Source organism: Colobus angolensis, unplaced genomic scaffold (genome assembly GCF_000951035.1).
Source record: "Colobus angolensis palliatus isolate OR3802 unplaced genomic scaffold, Cang.pa_1.0 Scaffold386, whole genome shotgun sequence".
NCBI classification, from domain to species: Eukaryota; Metazoa; Chordata; class Mammalia; order Primates; family Cercopithecidae; genus Colobus; species Colobus angolensis.
Genome location: NW_012117221.1, coordinates 1,777,439 through 1,804,861, shown reverse-complemented (window position 1 = coordinate 1,804,861; position 27,423 = coordinate 1,777,439). Strand labels below are relative to the sequence as shown.

Here is a 27,423-nt window from a genome sequence, read left to right as displayed (position 1 = left end):
AAATTCACACACACACACACACACACACACACCCCATTCTATAAAATATGTAATGCTATATATAGTAATAGATTACTTAAGTAAGTTAAAAAGGGATTCTACTTACAATCCAAGATAAAATATAAAATATTTAGGTTTCTAATTAAAAAGAAGGGTGAATGGCACCCTAAAGGAAAATATAAAACATTGGCAGGTGAAATAATGAAATCAAATGGAAATACATGCCATATTTGTAGATTAAAAAACAAAATGTTTTGTTCTAGCTTTTCTGAAAGAAAAAAATTAAAAAGCAAAATATTTATAGAATAAATATATTTCAAAGGCATTCAGCATATTTTTGAGCATGAAAAGTGATTCTGCAATGGAAAGTAGAAGAATACCTAAAGTATCAAAAAGAATAATAAGAAACAACTAGATCCATCAGAAATCAAAATATTTAATAAAATAAAAATAAACAGAATGATGTGGTACTATTCCATAAAGATGGATTTTAAAATATCATAAAGGGTGATAATTTAAAAATACAGTGAGTGATTTTTAAGATGTAAAGTTATACTCTCAAATCATACCACACAGAAAATATATTTCCAAATTATACTTTAAATCATTTAAAAAGCTACCATCAAATATATTTGGATTCTTATCAAATCATTTCATAAATAGCTTTCTAATCTTATTTGAAATATTTTTAAAACTGCAGTGAAGAAGAAATTTATCAATTTTTCAATGGATGAAAAAATAAACATACAATTCAGGAAGTAAAAAATATAATACATGCAAACTTGAGAATATAATCTTAGCATATAGCATTAAGAAACAGCTCATTAAAGCAATAACCTGGTGCCAAATTTTTGACTTAACCAAAAATTGATAATATTTAATATAGATCAGAAAATGTGGGGAACTTTGACACTGGTTGACAGTGGGAATATAATTGTTACCATTCATTTGGAAATAAATTTTATATTATCTACTAATAAAATGTTAACATTTGGGTTTAATAATTCTGTTCATGGAACTCTATTATAAGGAAATAATAAATAAGCAAAATAAGCCAAACACAGAAAGACAAATATCTCAGGTAAAAACTAAAAAAAAGTGTATCTCATGAAGATAGAGAGTAGACTGGTGGTTATCAGAGGCCAAGAAAGGTGGGGGAGGGAGAGATAAGAGAATTGAATTAATGGGTATGAATATACGTTTTGATAGAAGTCATAAGACCTCGTCTTACTTAGATCAGTAGGTTGACTATAGTTTGCAATAATCGATTGTATATTCCAAAATAACTAGAAGGGAAGAATTTTAATGATTCCAGCATAAAGAAAAGATAAATATTTAAGGTGATGGATATCTGAAGTATAGTGATTGATCTTCATAAATTATATGAATGTGTGAAATTATCACATGTACCCTGAAACTATGTATATCTATTATGCATCAATAAAGAAAAGAAGAAGAAAAATATTTTTAAATTATCTGTTCAAAACTGTTTACAATGGAAATGTTTGGGTCAAACTAATGTCCTTCAACAGATTTTTCTTAAATTATCATATATTTAATCTACAGAACATTATGGAAATATTTAAGAGTCATCTCAAGTTGTAAAGACTGCATAAGAATGTAAAAGACGTTTTAAAACATAAAAGACATTTAAAAAACAAGGAGCAACATTTTGTTGTGTGCCAATTCTATAAATCATGTAAATAGGATAATCTGGAAAGAAATATGCCAGAAAACTGTGCCTTTTTCCTTTCCTCTATGTGAAATATTGTATCATTGTTAACATTACTAATAATATATAAATCAAAAAACAATAAACGCACTTTTGACGTTAACTTTCAAAATATTTATGTATCTCCCAAAGGTGTCAATCCACGTTCATCCAGCTTTCACCCCACCTTACCTTTTCCCAATTGGAGATGTTGCTATCGTATACACAGCAACTGACCTATCCGGCAACCAAGCCAGCTGCATTTTCCATATCAAGGTTATTGGTAAGTGATATAGTTTGGTTGTTTCCCCATCCAAGTGTCATCTTGAATTGTGTCTCCCATAATTCCCATGTCCCATGGGAAGGACCCAGTGGGAGGTAATTGAATCATAGAAGTGGGTCTTTCCCATGCTGTCCTCATGATAGTGAATAACTGTCACAAGATCTGACGGTTTTATAAAGGGGAGTTCCCCTGCACATGCTCTCTTGCCTGCCACCGTGCAAGACGCGGCTTTGCTCCTTCTTTGCTTTCTGCCATGATTGTGAGGCCTCCCCCGCCATGTGGAACTGTGAGTCTATTAAACCTCTTTCCTTGATAAATTACCCAGTCTCAGGTATGTCTTTGTTAGCAGCATGAGAACAGACTAATACAGTAAGTCTTCATCGAATCATTGGGCAGTTTTGTGAAAGCAATCCAGAACCCCAGAGACCACTTCTCCTTTATGATCAACAACTCCCTTGTCACTAATTCTTCCAACTGGCATTGAAACTTGCTCAAAGCACTCCCTGTTTGAAACCTACATACCCTTTAACTATCACCACTTCTTTTTGATTTCTTCCCATATGAACCCACATGAAAGTTCCCAATGCTTGCCATGTCTTTCTGCTTAACTGCCATTTATTCTGAGTCACCCAAGTCTGGCTTCTGTCCCCTTCACTCATGTAAACCACTGTCATCAAAGTCACCAGTGATCTCTAGTGTTACTCTGTACTTTTTGGTCCTCATTTTACATAATCTTTCCTCATATTTTACATTTATTTAATTTTTTCAGAGACAGGGTCTCACTCTGTCCTCCAGGCTGGAGTGAGTGCTGTGCCACAATCATAGCTCACTGCAGCCTCAAACTCCTAGGCTCAAGCAATCCTCCTGCTTTAGCCTCCCAAATAGCTGGGACTACAGGCATGTGCCAGCACACCCAGCTAATGTTTTTATTTTTTATATTTTTGTAGAGACGAGGTCTCACTGTGTTCCCAGGCTGGTCTCAAACACCTGGCCTCAAGTGATCCTCTCACCTTGGCCTCCCAAAATGCTGGGATTATAGGTGTGAGCCACTACACTCAGCTACATTGTACATTATTAACCACACACTTCTTATCAAAACTTTTTCCTTCCCTTAGCTTCTTTGATGTTAGTCTTTCCCGTCTTTTTTTTTTTTTTCCTCCATTATTTTTACCTAACCTTCTTTATCTCTTTTGTGGGTTTCTCTTCCTCCAGCTAATTCTCAAATGTTGATCATCTCTAGGGTTTCAGCCCTGGCCTTCTCTTTCTCTCTTTGTAGTTTTCCTGAGTGATTTTGTTCACTGACAACTCCCATATTCCTATTTCCAGTTCAAATCTCTTTTCTGGAATCCAAACTGGACTCTGAAAGCCTCGTGGACTTTCCCCATATTAATACCTCACAGGCATTTCAAACTCACGCAAATTATTTCCTAGCTCAGAAAAGGGCGCAGCCAACCACCTAGCTACCAAGCAAAAACATGGGAAGTCATGCTTGACTCCTTGCCCTCTTACCAATATCCAAGGCGGTATCAGGTACTATTGGTTTCACTTACTTGATATCTCTGAAATTTGTCCCATTCTCTCCATCCTCAGAGCCACCATGGCAGATCAGTCCTTTTAAATCTTTTGAGCCTGGTTTACTGTATCATCTCTCAATTGGTCTTCTGCGCATTACCAGAACAAAATACATGGAGAGGTAGGCTATGTAGCAATCTGTAGTGGGCAAGAGCAGGGACTCTGAACCCAAGCTTCTTAGGTTCATGTTCATCTGCACCATTTAAAGTCAAGGGGACCGGTTGCTGCTCCATACCTCAATTTCTTTATCCAAAAATAAAATTAACGAATGTATTACCTCATTGTGAGATTTTTAATTTGTGATACTATATAAACCACTTGATCTAGTGCCTGCCATACTTTAAGCTCTGTGTGAAAGCTAGATGACAACATACTGACATTTTGCAATATTTATCTCAGGTCTATTTTTCTTATGTTTATTTTAAAATTCATTATGTTAAATTCATTTTATTTTAAAAATGTTACATAACTTATTGAAATAACTAATATATATTAAACTGGTTCCTTACCCTATATATTACAGGTTTTGGTAAAAGTAGATGAAAGAAATCCAGTAAAAATCCGACTATTTCACAAGGCTTAGTTTCTAAAAATTCCTTTTTCAATGTTGTTTTAAACATGAGCATTTCCATTTGCATGAAAAATATGTTGGATTCTCAAAAATCTGACACAGTGATTTTAGACTTGGAAATGTGGCTCAAGAGTTTGCCAAGTTTTAATTTTTCATAATGAAGAGTCAGCATAGTGAAATGTGAAATGTGTACTCGAGTGACTACTAGATTTTAACTGAATCCCCAAATTATAAAAGAGAAAGGGCCGGGCGTGGTGGCTCACCCTGTAATACCAGCACTTTGGGAGGCCGAGGCAGGCGGATCACCTGAGGTGGGGAGTTCCAGACCAGCCTGACCAATGTGGAGAGACCCCATCTCTACTAAAAATACAAAATTAGCCAGGTGTGGTGGCACATGACTGTAATCCCAGCTATTTGGGAGACCGAGGCAGGAGAATTGCTTAAACCTAGGAGGCGGAGGTTGCAGTGAGCCAAGATCACACCATTGCACTCCAGCCTGGGCAACAAGAGCAAAATTCCATCTGAGAGAGAGAGAGAAAGAGAGAGAGAGAGAGAGAGAGAGAGAGAGGGAGAGGGAGAGACAGAGAGAGAGAGAAGGTCCAGACGTGGTGGCTCACACTTGTAATCACAGCACATTGGGAGGCCGAGGCAGATGAATCACCTGAGGTCAGGAATTCGAGACCAGCCTGGCCAACATGTTGAAACCCTGTCTCTACTAAAAGTACAAAAATTAGCTGGGTGTGGTGGCACATGACTGTATTCTCAACTATTTGGGAGAATGCAGCAAGAAAATTGCTTGAATCCGGGAGACGGAGGTTGCAGTAAGCCAAGATCACTCCACTACTCTCCAGCCTGGGGGACAGAGTGAGACTCAAAGAAAGAGAGAGAGAGAGAAAGGAAAAAAAAAAAAAAAAAAAAAAAAAGAGAGAGAGAGAGAAAGAAAGAAGGAGAAGGAAGATGAAGCAGGGGAAGATGGAAGCAGAAGCAGAGAGGGATATAGGGAGGGAGGGAGAGACAGACAGACAGACAGAAACAGACAGAAAGGGACAGAGAGACAGAGAAAGAAAATACACCAAAGCTTACATTTTTCTTATTTTCTTCAGGGTGTTGGTGTCACCCTGATAAATGAGAGGCAAGCCAGGAATGCTTCTCCTTGGCTGCCACAGAGTGCTGTCTCACTTGCTTTGAAGTGGGCTGTCCCTCTCCTTTGGAGACAGTACATCTGCTGGCACCTCCAATTCTTTTGAAAGTGATTGACTGAGCCTTACTGCCCTCTTGCATCTGTGATTTAACTTTAAAACATCTGAATAAAATCAGATATGCTCAGAAAATCTTTGAATATTCAATTGTCATTTATTTTGGCAAAATAGTAAATACTACCGGATTGGTAAATTTAGCTATGAATTGACTTGATTCAGCATTCTCAAAGTACACTGACCTGCTATGAGCATTGCTTTATCCTTTATTCAGCAACTTGTTTTGAGCACCTGTTATAGAACAGATGCTGTGCTATCTAGTGGAGATCTGAACATGAACAAAAGGGACTGCATCACTGGTCTACAGAGTGTATAGTGTAGTAAAGTAATAAACCTAAGGTCTGCACTAATGAAATAACAAACATGAGGAAAAGACAAAAATTGAACATATGTTCACGAGACTTAGCTTAAAATGGGAATCCATATATTCTCACAGGTGCAGTTCAGTTAATTTCAGAGTATGTATTTACATGTATCTTGGATAGGAATACTTGGTCTTAATGCTTGTGGCTACAATTTAATAGCTTACTGACCTCAAGCAAATTTCTTAAGTTTGCCTCATCTAACATTCCTCACCTACAAAATTAGAAAAATAATGTTTTTGCTATCTCCCTCAAACCTCAAAAGCATGTAATAAGAACATTTCAGATGTATAAAATGCATAATTAAATTAAAATTATTTCCTATACACTCACCTTTTTAATTTAATTTAATTTAAAGTCAGGATACAAGTGCAGGATGTGCAAGTTTGTTACATAGGTAAATGTGTGCCATGTTGGTTTGCTGCACCTATCAACCCATCACCTAAGTGTTGAGCCCTGCATGCATTAGCTATTTATCCTGATGCTCCCTTTCTCCCCCAACCCCTGAAAGGCCCCAGTGTGTGTTGTTCCCCTCCCTGTGTCCAAGTGTTCTCATTGTTGAACTCCCACTTGTAAGTGAGAACATACGGTGTTTGGTTTTCTTCCTGCATTAGTTTGCTGAGAATAATGGCTTCCAACTCCATCCATGTCCCTGCAAAGGACTTGATCTTGTTCCTTTTTATGACTGCATAGTATTCCATGGTGTGTATGTACCACAATTTCTTTATCCAGTTTATCATTGGGGGGCATTTGGGTTGATTCCATGTCTTTGCTATTGTGAGTAGTGCTGCAATGCACATACGCGTGCATGTATCTTTGTAACAGAATGATTTATATTCCTTTGGGTATATACCCAGTAATAGGATTGCTGGTTCAAATGGTATTTCTTGTTCTAGGTCTTTGAGGAGTCACCACACTGTCATCCACAATGGTTGAACTAATTTACATTCCTACCAACAGTGTACAAGCGTTCTTATTTCTCCACAGCCTTGTTAGCATCTGTTGTTTCTTGACTTTTTAATAATTGCCATTCCAACTGACGTGAGATGGTATCTCAATGTGGTTTTGATTTGCATTTCTCTAATGATCAGTGATGTTGAACTTTTTTTCATGTTTGTTGGCTGCATAAATGTCTTTTTTTAAAAAGTGTCTGTTCATGCCCTTTGCCCACTTTTTAATGGGGGTTGTTTTTTTCTTGTAAATGTAAGTTCCTTCTAGATTCTGGATGTTAGATATTCATCAGATGGATAGATTGCAAAAATGTTCTCTCATTCTGTAGGTTGTCTGTTCAGTCTGATAATAGTTTATTTTGCTGTGCAGAAGCTCTTTGGTTTAATTAGATCCCATTTGTCAATTTTTGCTTTTGTTGCAATTGGTTTTGATGTTTTTGTCATAAAATCTTTGCCCATGCCTATGTCCTCAATGGTCTTGCCTAGATTATACACCCACTTTATTGTTCTTTATTGACATCCTAAAAACTCCACCACATTCAATCATGGCTTTGAAACCAGGCTCACTCACCCCACCTCATATCTACCCTTCAGCCTGGGTTCCAGTGCTCAGCAACACAGACTCCCAGTACTTTAACTTCTACCATGGTTTTCATCCTCTGTCTTCTTTCCGCACTTCCAGGTTCCCACTTTGTTCTTTGTCTTCACCTAGAATTTGCCAACCTTAGAAATCTTTAGCTCCAATGTTCCACCTCTGGAAATAATCTCCTGGCCTCCCAGCAGTAGCCCACCCACACTGACATCATGCTTATTTTGCAACATGACTAGGATCTCTGGCCCATGGTCCTTCCATTTAGCCATCTATTAGCCCTTATCTTGACCCTTCAGATAAGAGGAACATCATGGGAATGACAGGTGTGGTCATTTCATTCCTTCAGCTTGTCTGGAATGGTTCTCTTCCCTTCCAGTTGGGTCAGCTCAATGACCGTGGACAGAACCCACAATTTAAATGCCCAGCATGTCAGGAATTACCTTTCACACACTTGTGCCCAAGGTGATTTTAGGAAGGTGACAATTTTTTCTCCAACCGATAGGGGGAAGTATAGCAAAAGCAGCTCTTTCCTTTGATGTTGGGGATCAGGGAAAAGACATCAAAGGAGCCACAGGGTCAAGCCTTGTTTCTTACAAGCTCAAGGCTGTCTGCCAGCACAAGCTGACTTCAGTTCTCTTTTGAAAACCTCCTCATCATTTATGAATATCAGTTGTAATTTCTTTGATTTCACGTTTTTTAGATGTAGAACCACCTGTCATAGACTGGTGCAGATCTCCACCTCCCATCCAGGTCTCAGAGAAGGTGTATGCTGCAAGCTGGGATGAGCCTCAATTCTCAGACAACTCAGGTGAGGTGACAAGTACTTTGTCGTCAGCATAGTAGCACTGAATTCTTTTTTATTTTAAAAAGCTTTTTAATAGGATAAAAGAGAAAAAGCAAATAAAAACTGTCTAAGGAGAATCAATAATTATATAAGTTAACATGTTTTAATGCTAGGATAATTATAAGTTAACGTTATTAAACTTACCTATCCATGAGGGTTTTCCTAATTCAGTATTCCATGGACATTTGATGAACCTGCACTAGGTGTTGTACCTAGCAGGGTTCTAATGAATTTCTTGAGTCTCCAAGCTTATGTTGTTCTAGAGGCAGAAACCATGCATTTTATCAGCATCTCTACTGCACATCTGTATATTCAGACTCAGTTCTTAAATACTTGACAAATAAAATTATGAAAGATCATAAGAAAGTAGAAAAAAACTAAGCAAATACAACTAAAGTTTATTTTAAGGGTTTCAGTAAAACCCAGAAAACAACAAAAAATGCAAATTAAGTAATTTCTTAATTAAAATCCCAATGTTGTAGCAGACTTACCTATTGCCTAGTTGCTTTGTAGGACATCTCAAAGGACTTTGAGAAAATCAGTTGTTTATCAAAGAAAGCCTTAATTTAATGGGGTTGTTGAATCTACTATTTCTATGTTACTGTATAAATATTAAATCTCTTATTTTCTACTAGTGGGCAAAGCAACACGGAATGCCCAACTGATTTGCATAAGTAGGACATGAAACTTCAAATCAAGTAAGAGACTAATAAAGTGACTACAGGCTGGGCACGGTGACTCACATCTGTAATCCCAGGACTTTGGGAGGCCAAGGTGGGCAGATAACCTGAGGTCAGGAGTTCAAGACCAACCTGGCCAACATGGTGAAACCCCGTCTCTACTAAAAATACAAAAATTAGCTGGGTGTGGTGGTGAGTGCCTATAATCCCAGCTACTTGGGAGACTGAGGCAGGAGAATCGCTTGAGCCCAGGAGGTGGAGGTTGCAGTAAGCTGAGGTCATGCCATTGCACTCCAACCTGGGCAACAGAGTAAGACTGTTTCAAAAAAATAATAAAGTAAAATAATGTGAATACAACCCAAAAATTGACTGCCTTCTTTCCTTTCCAGGGGCTGAATTGGTCATTACCAGAAGTCATACACAAGGAGACCTTTTCCCTCAAGGGGAGACTATAGTACAGTATACAGCCACTGACCCCTCGGGCAATAACAGGACATGTGATATCCATATTGTCATAAAAGGTATTGTCTTCATAAGCCCCCAGAATTCTAGTTGACATTTGATACATGTCATTGCTATAGTGCTCTGTTTTATGAAAGAAAATAGGCTATGAGCATTAGATTTTTACAGTTAGAAGACCGACAGGTTTTATTTAGGTTTTCCATTGTCATTCCTTGACCTTGTGATAGACAAAAATATTTTCTCCCAGAATAGTTTTTAGTTAACATTTCGTTAACATTTTCTCTCAGGTTACAATGTATTATTGACATAATCCTATTTTAAATGTTTGAGAAGACAGATTCTGAAAATATATTTGCTGCATAATGTTATCCAGTTTTTGCTTTTATTAAAGGAATGTCAAAAATAAGGGCAGGGCATGGTGACTCACACCTGTAATCCCAGTGCTTTGGGAGGCTGAGGCGGGTGGATCACTTGAGATCAGGAGTTTGAGACCAGCATGGCCAACATAGTGAAACCCTGTCTCTACTAAAAATAAAAAAATTAGCTAGGCATGGTGGCGTGTGACTATGGTCCCAGCTACTCAGGAGGCTGAGGCATAAGAATTGCTTGAACTTGGGAGGTGGAGGCTGCAGTGAGTCGAGATAGCACCACTGCACTCCAGCCTGGGCGACAGAGCAAGACTCTGTCTCAAAATAATAATAATAATAATAATAATATAATAATAACTCCAAGTCAGAAGTACTTTACCTTTTTATAAAAATATGCACAACCTCTAATTACACATAGGTACAGCTTTTCAATGTATGTCAATCTAGGACCAAAAAGCAAGTGTTGTCTTTCTCTTGCACTAAAGACGTATGGTAAAAGCTTTTCTAGAAATAGTGGTAGACAGAAGGAGTCCTTTTCAAAATTCTGCTTAAGCTCCTGGAATTTCATTTATGCTTCTTGTACCACCATATATGAATAATACAATTTTTTTTTAATACAGGTTCTCCCTGTGAAATTCCATTCACACCTATAAATGGGGATTTTATATGTGCTCAAGATAGTGCTGGAGTCAACTGTACATTAACTTGCTTGGAGGGCTATGATTTTACAGAAGGGTCTACTGACAAGTATTATTGTGCTTATGAAGATGGTGTCTGGAAACCAACATATACCACTGAATGGCCAGACTGTGCCAGTAAGTTTTAATTTTATTCTAGACTTCTTTAATGTGTGTGAATGTGTGTACATTTCTAAATGTTAAAGAGGAAAATTGCCTTACAATAGGAATTAGGGAAAAATGGTGCTATGAATTTGAAGTGTTTGTGAATAAGAGAATTACTCTTTCCTGGATTTAAAATATTAGCCACTAGAGTCTTGTTATAGATTGTATTGCTGTAGGACAAGATTCAGTTTAAGGCAGAACCATCTGAGCCTTCTCGTTATTTATTAGAAATATCTGGAGACTTGACAATGTGTAATTCTGAACCTGTAAACATGAATTTCAAGTCTCATAGTAGCCAGACATGGTGACTTATACCTGTAATCCCAGCACTTTGGAAGGCTGAGGTGGGTGGATCACTTGAGCCCAAGAGTTCGAGACTAGCCTACCATCTCTACAAAAAACAAAATTAAAAAAAAAAAAATTGGTTGGGCATGGTGGTGCGCTCCTGTGGTCCCAGCTATTCGGGAGGCTGAGGTGGGAAAATCGCTTGAGCCCTGGAGTTCAAGGAGGCCGCAGTGAACTTTGATTCACATCACTGTACTTCAGCTATGAATGGAAGGTAAAGAATAACATATCAAAAGCAAACTCTTCACTGGATAACTGAGTCCAGTGCTGCTTGGTACATGTTTTATTATGATCAGTTAATGCCTAAAACAGAATGAGACCCTGTTGCACAAAAAAATAGAGAAAAATTTCTTATACTCTGCAGAAGAGCTGACTTTAAAATAAAATCTAACATATGTGATGGAATAAAATACATCAATCACAGTCTCTTCATATTTGATTTAGATTTTAAACCATTCTATAATATTAAATATACATTATTATAAAAATAACCTACTGCATTTATTTAGTGTAAATAAATATTCTCTGAAGTGAATCTTTGATTCACTACCATAGATGGAATTTAAATACCAGTGTCCTGGAAAAATATATGAAACCCACTTAACAGAGCTATTTTCCCCCCAAACTGCAGTAGTAAATAGAAACAATACCATTCACTTCTTTCACAGATTGAGATGGTGGGATGCTAGTAGGAGACTGTCCCTGAATTCTTCACGGGCATTTTGCAAAGTCTACCATGCAAGCTTTTGATACAGAGAGAAATTTATCTTCATGACAATTACACTTTCAAGGAATATGATTACAGAAAAGTAATATTTAGAAATGGTTCAATGCCTAATTTTTGAAAATATAATATGTATGCTATATAAGATATAATAACTTTGAGCCAGCCAGGATTTTTCAAAAATTCCCAGGAATATAATGAAAACAATTTTTATATATCTTCTTCCCTTAAATACTCACATTTTTGTATGAGTGGAAGATAAAGAATAATATATCAAAAGCAAACTCTTCACTGGATAACCGAGTCCAGTGCTGCTTGGTGCATGGTTTATTATAATCAGTTAATGCCTAGAAACTCTCCTTAACTGCCATCTCCTGTTTTTATAACAATCCCACAAATTATGTTAGAATCAAAACATTAAGTTTCAATTATTTCATAGAAAGTCTAATCTTTGTTTTAAAAACACTAACCAACTGAAGCTGTTTTGTCCAACATTTTCTAGAAAAACGTTTTGCAAACCACGGGTTCAAGTCCTTTGAGATGTTCTACAAAGCAGCACGTTGTGATGACACAGATCTGATGATGAAGTTTTCTGAAGCATTTGAGACTACCTTGGGAAAAATGGTACATCAATAATAGTCATTAATTGTTTGTCCTTTTATAAAGGACGTTATTAAGGCTTTCATAGCCTTTCTGAGTCATTTACAACTGCAATTTCTCATCCTATTTCCCTCTTCTTTGGGATCCAGACATGTACCTAATATTTAAAATTATTCATAGATTTTGAACTTCTAGAATGACTTAGAAGTAAATATGCATTAAAACGTTTTTGAATCTTTAGAAACATCCTTAGGAAGTCAGAAAAGCTTAAGGTCTGGATGGTTTGAGAATGTCTTTATTATTTAAAGTCTGACAAAAATGCCTAAATAGTAGGTGGTATTTTGTTTATGATAAGAAGATAATTGGACACTTAAAAGATAATTGTACATTTAAAAGATTTAAAAGACGCATTTTTGTTTAGAACGGACTCTTACAACAATTGTAAAAAAAAAACAGACCAGGTGTGGTGGCTCACGCCTGTAATCCCAGCACTTTGGGAGGCTGAAGCAAGTGGATCACGAGGTCAGGAGTTTGAGACCAGCCTGGCCAATATGGTGAAACCCTGTCTCTACTAAAAATACAAAAAAAAACTAGCCAGGTGTGGTGATGTGTGCCTGTAATCCCAGCTACTCAGGAGGCTGAGACAGGAGAATCACTTGAACCTGGGAGGTGGAGGTTGCAGTGAGCCAGATCGCACCATGCACTCCAGCCTGGGCAACAGAGCAAGACTCCCTCTCAAAGAAAGAAAGAAAGAAAGAAAGAAAGAAAGAAAGAAAGAAAGAAAGAAAGAAAGAAAAGCAAAAAGAAAAGAAAGCAGAGCAATATATATAATTGTATTGAACATCTTCAAGGCAGGAACCATGCTGGATACATATTTGTATGCCTTGTAGACTGGGTAGCACTTTATTTATTTGCTAACATTTTATTGTGCTGCTTACTGTATGCCAAGCATACAGTACACCTAACATATTAATGAATGTCCACTCAAAAACACTTGTTAAAAACGTTATATTTAAATCTATTAAATAAAACCAAATTCCAAAAAGAGAAATAATGTTGTCACTGTTGCTAGCAAACCAAGAAAATATTACACCCATTAGGCCTCTGTTACTATAGACCTGTACTTGAAAGGCAACAATACACTCATGCTAATTATACTCCACCCCAAAGTGGTAAAGAAATCTTTAAAATATTAAATATTTTTGTGTGTGTTAGACTCAGTGTCTACCAGACCCTAAATTGTAGCAGGTTAAAGATGCTATAAGAGATTAGAATGTACTATTAAATGCTTATTTGTTCATTTAATAAATATTTAGTAAGTATATCCTGTTCTAGACACTAGGGATTTAGATCCAAATAAACAGGCAAAACTCCCTGTGCTCATAGAATTTACGTGTTAATAAATAGACCAACAATAAACAAATTACAAGGAAAATATGTAGCATGTCAGATGGCGTATGCTATGGAATAAAATAAAACAGAAAATGGGAAAGCCTCACTAGGTTCCTATTTGAGAAGAGGCCTGAAGGAGTGAGGCAGTGAGCCATGAGCATATCTAGGGGAAGAGCGTTCCAGGCAGAGGGAGCAGCAAGTGCAAAGGCCCTGAGGCAGGAGTGTGTTTCGGAGTTTGAACCACCATAAAGACGTCAGAGTGGCAAAGGTAGAGAGGATGAAGGGCTGAGTGATACATGGTCAAAGAGATCACATGTGGAAGAGGAGATGGGAGTAAGAAGAGAAATCAGACTGTGGAGAGCCTTGAAAGTCACTGTAAATCTTTGCCTTATACTCTAGTTGAGATGGAAAGCCATTTGAGGGAACAACTTACTGATGACTTTGGGCTCTAGGAGAAGCAGAAGGTAAGAGAAGAGAGTAAAAAGACCACATAGGAAAGGAAAGCAAGAGATGATGGTGGCTTGGGTGGCACTGAAGGTGGTGAGAAGTTAATGGATTTTTTTATATCTTCTGAAAGTAGATTTCAGTAGGACTTGCTGATACATTGGAGGTAGATTGTGGGATAAAAAGAAGAGTCAAGGAGGCAGAGTGTACAAGGGCATAGGTCTAGGTACTGGGTACTCATGAGGATGGAAGTGTGTGAACGAAGTCTTTTCTGAGTTCAATTTTGATCAGCATAAAAAGATGATCATTTGAGAGTAAGAATGGGGAGGAGTTGTTGGAGGCTTAAGAAGAGAGAAGGTGGTGTAAAATAATTTTCTAAGAAAGGATGAATAAGTATGCTAAAGAATTGTGGTAAGATTGGCAGCCAGCAAGGTTACATTTTTTCTCAAGCCTTAGTTGACCATGTAGTACAGGTGTGGGAAAGCAGAATGATTAATTTAACCAAGGGTATGTGTTGTCCAGGCAAACAAATTGAGGAAGAGGCTTGCAAGGGAGGAGACATTCCATGGTGATGGACGATGGAATTTTAGATGGGTAACAAAGACATGAGGGGCTAAAGGAGAGGCACTAGGGTCAATGGATTATACATTCTGATGAAGTCAAGGAACTGTTGGATTCCTGAGAAGAGGAGAAGTTGCAGTTTCTGACAATGACAAGGTCTGAGGGTATGACTACGGGAGTAAGTGACAGAGTAAGGCTATAATACAAGAAAGAAGAGGGCAAGGAACTGAGAATCCAAGGGGATGGAAGGATTTGCTTGGTGTCTATAGAAATCACCAAGAACTATAATAGGGACAGTTACCAAATGTTCTTGGAATGAGGGAGTGACGCAGAGGGTAAATGCTGCAGGTGACTGTCACCAGAAGGGTCAATGAGTGGTAGAGTTGATGGCATGAGCTTCAGAGCTGTGAGCCTTTAAGGAGATGTGAGGGAGTGTGATCTGGAAACAGCAATAAATAGTGAGAAGGACCTTCCTCCACTTCCAGTCCTGCCACCAATTCCAGGATTCTGGAATTTCTAGTATTTCTAGAATATTTTCTGGGAAAAGTTCCGGAAAATTGGAAAGGTTTTAGGCAAAGGTGAAGAGAACATAAAGAGAGGAGGTAGAAAATGACAGATTCGCTGATTACTGACTGAGCTTCAGAGGGCATAGAGGAAGGCTTGGGGGATTGGGGAAGAGGAGTGGAAGATGGGGTCAGAGAAAGGGTTCCAAGGAGCCATATAGGATGAAGGTTTAGAGCCAGGAGATATCCCCGGAGCCCTGGGTTTCTCATGGTGAGTGACATAAACAGAGATAAAAGGTGTGAAACTAATCCTGGTGACCAACAGATAGTTAGAGACTGCAGGGGAGGAGGGTCAGAATCCCTTTGAGGAATGTGCAGAGCTCTGGGGCCCTCCCTTCCCTCCTGCTGATGGAGATGTGAAGGCCAGGGGAGCAAAGTTTTTATCCAAGGCATGCAGAAAAGTGATTTACACTTTATCCTCTTCATTTTTTACTTGCAGGTCCCATCATTTTGTAGTGATGCAGAGGACATTGATTGCAGACTGGAGGAGAACATGACCAAAAAATATTGCCTAGAATATAATTACGACTATGAAAATGGCTTTGCAATTGGTAATTAAATTCTGTGGCATCGGTAGTTGGCAAGACTAATCTGCAAAATAAGAATAATTCCAGAAAAGTGAGGCAAACTAGAAACGTTAACTTTTATTAATGTAGTCATCAAGTATTTTAAGTTGGCTAAATAATTTGATAATGTGCTGAATGATCACTAAGGATATATCAAATTTTAGTAACAAATAAATTATTTAAAATGATTTGCCAGGATTCTTAAAAATGACAAAAACTAAGAAAACCAAGTCACGTATGCTGGTAAAATTCAAATGTTGGTGTGTCCTAAAAGAGAATAGTAATAAAGTCCTAACAGCAACTTTGATATGGCATTCAATGTAAGTTACAATGAAGTTATTAACGTAAAATAGTTACACATGTAAAATATTCAGATTCCTCACCAAAAATATGTTAAGATTTCATTTATTCAAGTCTAATATATCTTTAAGTGGAATTGTGATGTTTTCTCTATGTTTACTGTGAGAAACATATGTTACTATGTTTACTCTGAACATTTTTATTAAGATTATTTTTTGCCAGGCATGGTGGCACACACCTGTAGTCCCAGCTACTTATGGGGATGAGGTGGGAGGATCCCTTGAGCCCAGGAGTTCGAGGCTGCAGTGAGCTGTGATTATGCCACTGCACTCCAGCCTGGGCAACAAAGTAAGACTAGGTATCAAAAAAAAAAAAGAGAATAATAATAATAGTGTTATCAAAGTAGTGTAGTGGTTAAACATGTGGACTCTACAACCAACTACTTAAGTCAAAATCCTGGCCTCACTACCTACTAGCTGTGTGATCTTGAGCAAGCTATCAACACACTCTGTGCCTCAGTTTCCTCACCTATATAAGAGTACTCACCTCATGTGACCATTTTAAGCATTAAATGAACAAGTACAAGTCATGTACTTAGAAGGTTATGAGATGGTAAGTATTAATTTGCATTACAGCAGACATCTTTTCCATTTCAAATACTAATCATGTTTATAATATTTTTGGTGATTTAGCATTGAGAGTGATGTTGACTGTTGCTTTCGATTTTTAAATATTTTTAAATATCATTTGTGCATATGTGTTTATTAGACAATTTTTTAAATGCTTAAAAACAAAAAATGAAATGAAGATAATCCACAACCCCAGAAGTAAGCCTGTTAATACATGTATATATTTATAACTATATATGTAGATCTACGTATATATATACCATACTATATATACTGTATATATACCATACTATGATATATACATATTACTACATATATATAACTGTTTATTGTATATACATTGACACTATTTTGAACACAAATTCTTAATTAACATTGTATTGAGGACATTTTTATTCACTAAATATCCTACTTCAATACAGTTTGAATAGCCACATATTATCCCATTGATCAGTTTACCATAATTTATAGAAATAGTTCCCGTTGGTAGACTTTGGGTTACTTTCAGTTGTTTACTATTATGTACAACACTTTAGTGAACATTTTGGAAATTAAGTTTTTAGATAGGAAAAAGTAAGGTGGCATTGTCAGTAACATATCTAGCATAATCAACCCTCTTGTGTTAAACACGATCCAGGTTTCCCCTCCCAGATTGTTGGGGTAGGTTATGGGGGCACAAGATTACACCTAGAGAGAATCAGTTGTCATCACAAGTCTATGAGATGAGCAATATTTGTCATCTAATACGGGTCCAAATGGCAGTTCTTGAGAAAAAAGCATGGGCAGGTGGCACACATGATCCTGTGATACTAAAAAACAAGCATTCCTCCCTAAATGTATTCCCAGTAGTCACAGGATCGGTGTAACATTTATAACCATGCCTTGGCAGTTCATAATGTATGAAAAATAAACAACCAATAAATATAATAAAATCGATTTGACTTCATAATAATCATGTAATCAAAATTAAAACTAGGCCAGGCAAGGTAGCTCACGCCTGTAATCCCAGCATGTTGGGAGGCTGAGGTGGGCAAATCACCTGAGGTCAGGAGTTAGAGACCAACTTGGTCAACCTGGTGAAACCCATCTCTACTAAATACACAAAATTAGCTGAGCATGGTGGCACGTGCTTGTAATCCCAGCTACTCGAGATGCTGAGGCAGGAGAATCACTTGAACCTGGGAGGTGGAAGTTGCAGTGAGCTGAGATCATGCCATTGTACTCTAGCCTGGGCAAAAAGAGCAAAACTCCATCTTAAAATAAATAAAATAAATAAAATAACTAAAGTGAAATGCAATTTTTGACCTGTCAGATTAACAAACAAGAATTATGGGGAAAAAATCATATTCATACGTTGTGTAGAAAGGAGAAATTAAGAGGGCATTTGACAATATGTATCTAAAGGATTTTAAATGCCCATGCACTTAGACCCAGAAATTTCATTTCTAAGAATATTTCTCAAGGTAAAAATCATGCCATTGTGCAAATATGTACCACATTTCATAAATTTTGAGATGCATATTTTTCCTTTAGACCTGAAATTGGGATGTATCTTCTAACCGGTGGTATCTTAGATTTGATTAAATACTATATGTGTAAGGATGTCCTAAAAATTTGAAATAACCTAGAAGTCTAAAAATAGAAACTGTAGGTTTATGTTGTACCATACAAGAGAGTTTTATGCCGCCATTTCACATAGAAATGCCATAAAATTTGAAAAAGATTACTAAATAATACATACATAGTATAATCTTGTTTTGTTAAAAGTGTGTTGTTTTTATTCCAGGTTTGTGTGTGTGTATATGTATGTATGTACGTATGCATAAATGTATATCCGTGTGTATATTTATACATTCATAGTGGGAAAAAAGCTTGCCTAAAATGTTCATGGTGATTATTTCTATGTGGTTTCTAGAATTATAGTCATTTTTAATACTTTTCTCCTTGCTCATTTTTTTCTATAACAGCTACCTAATGCTTGTGGAGAAAAGGCTTAAGTAAATAGATAATATTAATCCCAGTTAATCCCAGTTATTTTAATAGCCAAAAGCATAAATAAAGTCAAAAAGTTCAGAAAACAATTTACTTAAGTGGAGAGGCCTATATAAATATAAATTATTGTCTAAAGTACATAACAATAGTATGGCCAGAATAATATTAATATAGTTTTATAATAAGTCAAATACTGAGTTTGACAGCTTATATATTTTGTCTCGTTTAATCCACAGACAAATCTATCAGGTAAGAATCATCTCAATTTATAAATGAAGAAACTGAGGCTCAGAAAGATGAAAGTAACTTGACTAAGATTATACAGCAGCATACATCGAGAAGCCACAATCTGAACCCATGCAGTTAATCACAGTGATATCAAGGGTATCTAGAGAATTCCACGTACTCTTGTTCCCTCCAGTGTGGTTGTATCATAGAGTCATTTAACTTATGTGCTGCCTTTGTAAACTACCCTTACCTTTAAAATATGATGAAAGCATCTTGAGTAATCTTCACAAGAGAAGATCTATTTATGTATATTAATAGTTTATAAGGTCAATTTTAAAAACAGAAAAAAAGGATTGGCGAAAGCCTTGCAAAGAAGTAGAAATTGATTAGAATTTTGCACCCAGCTCTTATTTACCTCTAAAATTTACCTCTAAAGCTAAAATAATTAACTATTAACTCAACGATAGAATGGTATAAATGCCCTGGGAGCTCCATAGAGATTTTTCTTTCTTCTTTTAGTATATTTCATTGGTAATCTATATTAAATATGAAGTGACCAAAAATTATAATGTATATAACATTGTAGACAAAACCCTGTATGGAGTATATTATGAGCATTTGAGGAAAATAGTCAAGTGTAATTTCACTTGTGGCTTAACATTAGAACCTAAATGCTGATGAAAAAGCAACTGTGTGATCATTTGTGTCTCTGCCCCAACTCTCCAGGACCAGGTGGCTGGGGTGCAGCTAATAGGCTGGATTACTCTTATGATGACTTCTTGGACACTATGCAAGAAACACCAACAAGCATGGGCAATGCCAGGTCTTCACGGATTAAAAGAAGTGCCCCATTATCTGACTATAAAATTAAGTTAATTTTTAACATCACAGGTAAGGATAAACTGTCTATTTGAAAAAGTAATATTATGGAAAATTCTTGGCTGGAAACTTGCTTCTCAAATCTTCCATTTGTTATCATTATTAGGAATTGACTCTGGAATTGAGAATTAGGGAAAGCACAGTTAACTAAGTCTTGTCATCTTTTGCTGTCAATATCATAGATGTCTTTTGTAGGTCTCACGGCGGCAAGCACCGTACTTCATTCTCATCTTGGCATGATTAAGGTGTGCTTTTAAAATGCAAGAATTTACAAGAATTTATTATGTTATAATAAAGAACTCCCAAAAAAGGTGATATAGATTTAGCATCTGAGAGAAGGATTGAAACAAATTGTATAGTTCTTAGTCTTATCCATATACTTACTTAGTTGTTCAGTGAATAATGGTTAAATTTATTTTGAATTAATTTTTCCTGAAAGATTTTTTATTTTTTTTCTATAGACCAGTTATTAGTACTAAAAGATTTTAAATACGCCATTTCTATTTGGTAAAAAAATTAACTACAGATGACTTTCTGAAACACCATGTGTTTGTGTTATGTTTTGTTTTGTTTTGTTTTTATCTCAGCTAGTGTGCCATTACCCGATGAAAGAAATGATACCCTTGAATGGGAAAATCAGCAACGACTCCTTCAGACATTGGAAACTATCACAAATAAACTGAAGAGGACTCTCAGTAAAGACCCCATGTATTCCTTTCAGCTTGCATCAGAAATACTTATAGCTGACAGCAATTCATTAGAAACAAAAAAGTCTTCCCCCTTCTGCAGACCAGGCTCAGTGCTGAGAGGGCGTATGTGTGGTAAGACTGTTCCCTGTGATCAAAAATATTTGGTGCATACTGGGTCAAATAAGATGGGTGTAGCCATTTTACAACTATAAAGGGATATTGAAATGAAACATATTTTGCTCTTGTTGTGTGGTTGTTATTATTACTATTTTGTCTCAAGAGTCTAAGGAACTACTGTTGGTAAGGAAAAGAAATGTAATTTAGGAAGGGACACAAATCTGATTTTTATTTAAAGATTTTTAGACCTGACAGCTTTCAGTAATAGCTCCAATAATAACGAATACTTTGTGACCACTTCTGTATTCCAGCTGAGCACATGGCATGTTTAATCCTGGTTAGCACCTCTGTGAGGTACCATTATTATTAAGCACATTTTACAGATGAGGAAACTGAAGCCAGAGAGGCTAAGAATTTGCCCATAAGACTTACCCATTAAGACAGTAAGTGGAGGCCAGGCTCAGTAGCTCATGCCTGTAATCCCAGCACTTTGGCCAAGGCGGGAGGATCACTTGAGCCCAGGAGTTCGAGACCAGCCTGGGCAACATGGCAAAACCCTATCTCTACAAAGAAATGCCCTAAAAATTAGCCAAGCATGATGGTGCGTGCCTGTAGTCCCAGCTATTCAGGAGGCTGAGGTGGGAGGATTACTTGAGCCCCAGAAGTCAAGGCAGCAGTGAGCTATGATTGCACCACTGCACGCCAGCCTGGGCAACAGAGTATGATCCTGTCTCAAAAATAAAAATAAAATAAAATAAAAGACAGTAAGTAGTGTGGCAAAAAATTCCATCGAGGCAGCCAACACCAGTCTTTTTTTTTAAATTGAGGTGAAGTTCACATAACATAAAATTAACCATTTTAAAGTGTATAATTCAATGGCATGAAGTACATTCACAATCGTGTGCAACCATCACCTCTATTCCCAAAACATTTTCATCACCCTCAGAGGAGACTCTATGCCCATTAAACAGTCACTCCCTAGTCTCCCTCTCCACTCCCAACCCCTTAACTTTTAACCCCTATTCTAGACTGCCATGATCTAGATCAATTCCAGCCTGTTCCCCAAAGAAATCATCATTTATAGGTAAGGAAATCTCCTGTAGTGGAACTGTGTACACTCAGCTGAACCGAATGGCATGAGTCTTATGTTCATCTCTCTGTAAACATGGGTTCTTGTGTCCTTCCACAGTTCTTATTGCTAGTCCAAGAGCTCAGCTGAATTTTTTATGGTGTGACAAATTCAGCCCATCAAAAGCACATTAAAATTGTTATTCTAAGCCTGCATGTGTTTCCTCCCTACCTGTGAGTAAAAATCAGGCATCCCATTGACCGGTGTTTCTCGTTTCTCAGTGTGATCTCGCATCACATCAAATGCTTGTAAAATGCATCTTGACTCAGGCCGCATCCTAGGACTAATGCATTTGGAGGTGGGGTCTTGAAATCTGCATGTTTAACGAATACATGGGTAATTATTACACACTCGAGCTCAGAATCACCTAGGTGCTAATTTCAAGTGTCTTCCCCATTAAGGTTATTAATTTTGGTAGCAGCCTTTTCAGTTTAATGTTTAATGTTCTATTTTTGTCTCAGAATTTCTGAGCCACTCCAAACCTATCAAATCTCAAAAAAATGAGGGTGCTAACTGACAAGCAGTCACTTTCAATGGGGAAGCATTCAGAGAAACAACTAAGAAAATGTTTATAGCGTCTGAAATCCTCAAGGGAACCAAACTAACTGTTTTTTCCTTTTTGTCCCTCAGCTTTTTCTTTGTTAACTGTCTTCTCATGATAATCTGGCTTATCATAGCTTTAACCCACACTTTTAAACCCCCGTTATATAAGCCTTAAGCTTGGTCAATAAGAATTTGCTTTTTCTTTAAAAAATAAAACAATGTCTTCCTGTTGGTTTCTGGGAACATATTTCTGAAAGGTTTACCTTGTGAATAAACCTCTGGCCATAAAACTTAACCCATAAACAATAGCACCTGCAAGCATGCTTTATTACTTACATGTCTTAGGAAAAAAGAGCCCAGTGTGTTCCACCGTTGTAGTTTATTCACTGTTTCCTGTTTGCTTTTTCTGCAGTTAATTGCCCTTTGGGAACCTATTATTCTCTGGAACATTTCACCTGTGAAAGCTGCCGGATCGGATCCTATCAAGATGAAGAAGGGCAACTTGAGTGCAAGCCTTGCCCCTCTGGGATGTACACAGAATATATCCATTCAAGAAACATCTCTGATTGTAAAGGTAGAGGCTTACTGGACATTTCAACTAAAGAAGCCCAATTTTTGTTTCCCTTTTGGGGGAAAGAAAGATTTATTTTCTTCATCCAATACTAGGCTCTTGTCTGAGGCCCCTATGGCAAAAGATAGATTTGCAAGAGAAAAGCATACACATTTATTCAATGTAAGTTTTAGGTGAAATAGGAGCCTTCAGGAATGAACCAGAAAAACCTGTGTATTTTTATGCTAAATTCGATGAAGAAGAGGATACTTGTGGAGAAGAATGATCTATTGGGAATAAGTTAAATGGAGCTTAGCAAGTCTTGATTGTTCAGATTCTTCAGTGTGTCCCTGTGTCTTCAGGGATAGGAATATTGTTTTCCTCTTGCCCACCTCTTATAGGGTGGGCATTCCTCACATGAGGGTTTTACAGTCTGCTTCAAAGGGGAAGGTGAGAGAATTATTTCTAGGTTTTACAGTCTCCTAAAGGAAAGAAAGGCAGAAGTTCAGAGACACTTTCCCGCTTCTATGGTTTTCTCAAATTTCCTTTAGCTTGAAATATTCAGTATGCCATAGGTACAATATTTACGGGTAGGGTGTCCTAAGCCCCATCATGGTCCTGAAATCTAAATGGCAAATAAAATGAAATAATAGTGTACAGAAAGCAATGTTATTTATTTTTTCTTTCTTTTAAACATAAAATATTACCTGAGTGTTTCCCCCACTTTAAAGAAGTCCATTTAGCTTTTCTTTTGGAAATATTCCATTGGTCTAAGTTAAACTCCAATCCGTATTCATCAGTTAGCCTGGTGTATTAGGCCATTCTGACATTGCTATAAAGGAGTACTTGAGACGGAGTAATTTATAAAGAAAAGAGTTTTAATTGGCTCATAGTTGTGCCGGCTATACAGAAAGCATAGCAGCATCTGCTTCTGGGGTGGCCTCAGGAAGCTTCCAATCATGGCAGAAGGCAAATAAGGAGCAGGCATGTCACATGGAGAAAGTAGGAGCAAGGCAGAGAGTCAGGGCGAGGGGAATGTGTGGTGGCTCACACCTGTAATCCCAGAACTTTGGGAGGCTGAGGCAGGCAGTTTGTTTGAGCCAAGGAGTTCAAGACCAGCCTGGGCAACATGGTAAAATCCTGTTTCTACAAAAAATACAAAAATTAGCCAGGCATGGTGGTGTGCACCTGTAGTCCCGGTTACTCGGAAGGCTGAGGTGGGAGGATTGCTTGAGCCCGGGAGGTGGAGGCTGCAGTGAGCTATGATTGCACCACTGTACTCCAGCCTGAGGGACAGAGCAAGACCCTGTCTCAAAAAAAAAAAAAAAAAAAAAGTAAAAAAGAGAGACAGGGGAGGTGCCACATACTTTTATACAATAAGGTATCACAAGAACTCACTCACTAGCACTGGAACAGCACCAAGGGTATGATGCTAAACCAGCCATGAGAAATCCACCCCTATGATCTTGTCACCTCCCACAACATTGGGGATTATATTTCAACGTAAGATTTGGGCAGAGGCACACATCCAAACTATATCTATCACCTGGATTCTTCTCTTGAATCTCACATTAATTAATGGAAAGAAGTTTCATGACACTTTGCAATTATTGGATTGCTTTTTGTTAGAATAGTGTCTGATGTGATGAGATCAGTTCTCCGTTTACTTGGAAATGAATAACTACAAGCACATATGCACATATTCTTGCTACTAAAATATTCAATATTTTCAAAATATTTTCACTATTATTCTCAATAAGAGTTCCTGATGGAAACATTTTCTCTCATAATTAAGGTTGCAGCAAGACATGCCTAAAATAAGGAATTTCAGAAGCGTGCTTCTTTGCCGTAGTTCTGAATGCAGGTGTGGGTGCTTAATGACTGATATAAACTCTAGAGCAGTGCACTAATTGGAAATGCACTAAACATGTTAGCAATGGTGAAAAGGAGAGTTGTTTGGCGGTCAAAAGCAGAAAGAACGGTCAGTACTCTGGGAGTCAGGGCATCTGGCCAAAGTCCTCTTCTGCTGCAAATCATCCTTATGAATTTAGAAAGTTGCTTCACCTCTCTGGGCCTGAAGGTATGTCTACTTTTATGCTCTACTCCCCACCAGCCCTTGGATGAAATGGCGTCTCTAGGTAAGAGGAGGTAGCAGAGCTAGTTCTTATTTAGAGCAGCCAGTTCTTTTTTAAAGCAGAGATGTCAGAGTAGTTTATAAGGCGCTAGCTAGGTTTGGGGTTTTGTTTCTGTCACTCAGGATAACAGTGTACATATTGAGAACTTCTACATGAACAAATTCCCAGTGTACAACTTGTTCCTATCATAGTGTCCCTCTGTGCTATGTATTTCTAACTTCATTCGACAACTACTTATTGAACATGTTCTATGCATCAAACACTGTAAAAGGTCGTAATGGAAGTAAATGGAAATAGTCTGAAACTTAGTATAGAGAAGCATGGTGGTGCCATAATATGCATATGCTTAGCTAACAGGAGAAAGAGCCCTCTGGGTTCCTCATTCTGTCCTAAGTTGCAGAGAACCCTATCCCACACAGTGCTGATTTTGTGCTGCTTAGTATCATTGTTGATAATAATATTACCTTTTTCTTTTCAGCTCAGTGTAAACAAGGTACCTACTCATACAGCGGACTTGAGACTTGTGAATCGTGTCCACTGGGCACTTATCAGCCAAAATTTGGTTCCCGGAGCTGCCTCTCGTGTCCAGAAAACACCTCAACCGTGAAAAGAGGAGCCGTGAACATTTCTGCATGTGGAGGTTATCAAAGCCTTAGGCATTGATATTTCTTTAAACCTGCTAGGTTCTATGCATGAAGGAGTGGCATATTTTCAGCAAAACCGTACATTTACTCTATGCACAGAATGGAAATAACTGTCTCTTCATAAAAAGGTTTTTTTTGTTTAGTTTCTTAGCTGGTTAACACTTAGGTATAAATACCTGCTGTGTAAACACTGGGCTGGGTTAGGAACACTAAAGAAGTACAAGACTTTGTCTCAGGCCTCAAACAGTAATAAACATGTGGCTTCGTGATACGGTAGAAATATATCTAAACTAGGAACTTCATTCCCTCCTTTATAAAGTGAAGTTCTGTCTAGTGTTTCTTGAAACTCTAAACGTATTTTATTCTGTGAGTTATTACATTTCACTCCCTACGAGTTGAGGGTTTTCTTGACTGGTTATTCACTCGAACGGCACATTAGAATCATCTTCACATTTACGTGAGTATTTTTATTTAAAGTACTGCAACCTGATCTTCTCTTCCAGCGATTCTGATTTAACTTGTCTGAGTAGAGGCTGGGAATTGGTTGTCTTAAGTCTCCCCAGGTGATTATTTGAGGTGATTAGGAAAATCTGAGAGCCACTAATTTTGGTTCTCAAATGTCAGCCTGGAGAGCTTTTTAAGACAGATTGCGAGGCCCTACCTCCAGGGTATTTGATTAGGTAGGTCTGGGGAGGGGTCTGAGAATTTGCATTCCTATTAACAACTAGTTTTCAAGTAATGCTGATTCTACTGGTCCAGGGACCACACATTGAGAACCACTGGTTTAAATACAAATAAAAAGATGAGAGTTCCAATTTTTAAGTATTTCTGACTAACATCCCTACTGAGGGATGTTTTCCAGCAAAATACTCATGAACATGTAAACAAAAACAAAAGATAAAAACTTAGAATGACAAACTAGGATTGACAGTCAAGGTCAGCCTACTTCCAGAAATTCCGAAAAATTGCAATTACTGCAATTTGCAAACTCAGTAGAACTGGACTAAAAATAAAGGGTTGTTGGCCTACCTCTGCTACTCACTGGGAACCGAACAAACATTCCTTGATGAAAGATTTTTTTAAAAAAAATTGTGTATCCTACCTCTACAGTTTTATTTAAAAACCTAAGGTCTATGGCAACTGTGAAATGAAGAAGCTGTTCCCATATTGAATGAATGGTGTTTTTAAGAAGCCAACCTACTGGTTCCCTACTTCTCTCAGACAACACAGAGACACATAGGCACACTTCCTACTCGCACTGCACGCTAGCCATGCTTGACTTCATCCAGTTAGAGATTACCGGTAAACAAGAGCTAGGAAAAGTTAATGTGCAAGGGCAGGAAGGGGCGTTTCCAGCATTGCATCTTGGAAGTTGTAGTCCTCATAAGTTAAGTGCATTGGGACAAAAGGAAACAGGCAAAACACATTCTGAATGATACGTTTATATATACTTCATCTGTTTAAATTATCTCAGTCTAGTAGAATCAAGGTAGATACAAGTCTGTGAGACCTGAGGCATTGGGCAAGTAATATTCATCAACCTAATAGTTTCACTGAAGAGTTGAGAAGAAAATTTAGGGCCTAACTGAAACTCATAAACCATGTATGTTGGATAATACCATCTTTGGATCTTTTTTGTTTTTTTAATTTAAGTTCTAGGGTACATGTGCACAACATGCAGGTTTGTTACATATGTATACATGTGCTGTGTTGGTGTGCTGCACCCATTAACTCGTCATTTACATTAGGTATATCTCCTAATGCTATCCCTTCCCCCTGCCCCCTCCCCACAATAGGCCCAGGTGTGTGATGTTCCCCTTCCTGTGTCCAAGTGATCTCATTGTTCAGTTCCCACCTATGAGTGAGAACATGTGGTGTTTGGTTTTCTGTTCTTGTGATA

The 27,423-nt window shown here is 37.5% G+C and overlaps 1 protein-coding gene across 1 annotated transcript in view; it reads left to right on the top strand.

Annotated features, from left to right (window-relative positions):
• The window catches only part of SVEP1 (sushi, von Willebrand factor type A, EGF and pentraxin domain containing 1), a 225,115-nt gene that overhangs the window by 92,738 nt on the left and 104,954 nt on the right, over window positions 1-27,423 (top strand). Inside the window, exons 9-18 of the mRNA XM_011954605.1 lie at window positions 1,865-1,994; window positions 7,998-8,105; window positions 9,211-9,342; window positions 10,272-10,466; window positions 12,065-12,186; window positions 15,562-15,673; window positions 19,564-19,728; window positions 20,304-20,537; window positions 22,607-22,768; window positions 25,358-25,519. Coding sequence (XP_011809995.1) covers window positions 1,865-1,994; window positions 7,998-8,105; window positions 9,211-9,342; window positions 10,272-10,466; window positions 12,065-12,186; window positions 15,562-15,673; window positions 19,564-19,728; window positions 20,304-20,537; window positions 22,607-22,768; window positions 25,358-25,519 — 1,522 coding nt within the window. The remainder of the gene's footprint in view (window positions 1-1,864; window positions 1,995-7,997; window positions 8,106-9,210; window positions 9,343-10,271; window positions 10,467-12,064; window positions 12,187-15,561; window positions 15,674-19,563; window positions 19,729-20,303; window positions 20,538-22,606; window positions 22,769-25,357; window positions 25,520-27,423) is intronic.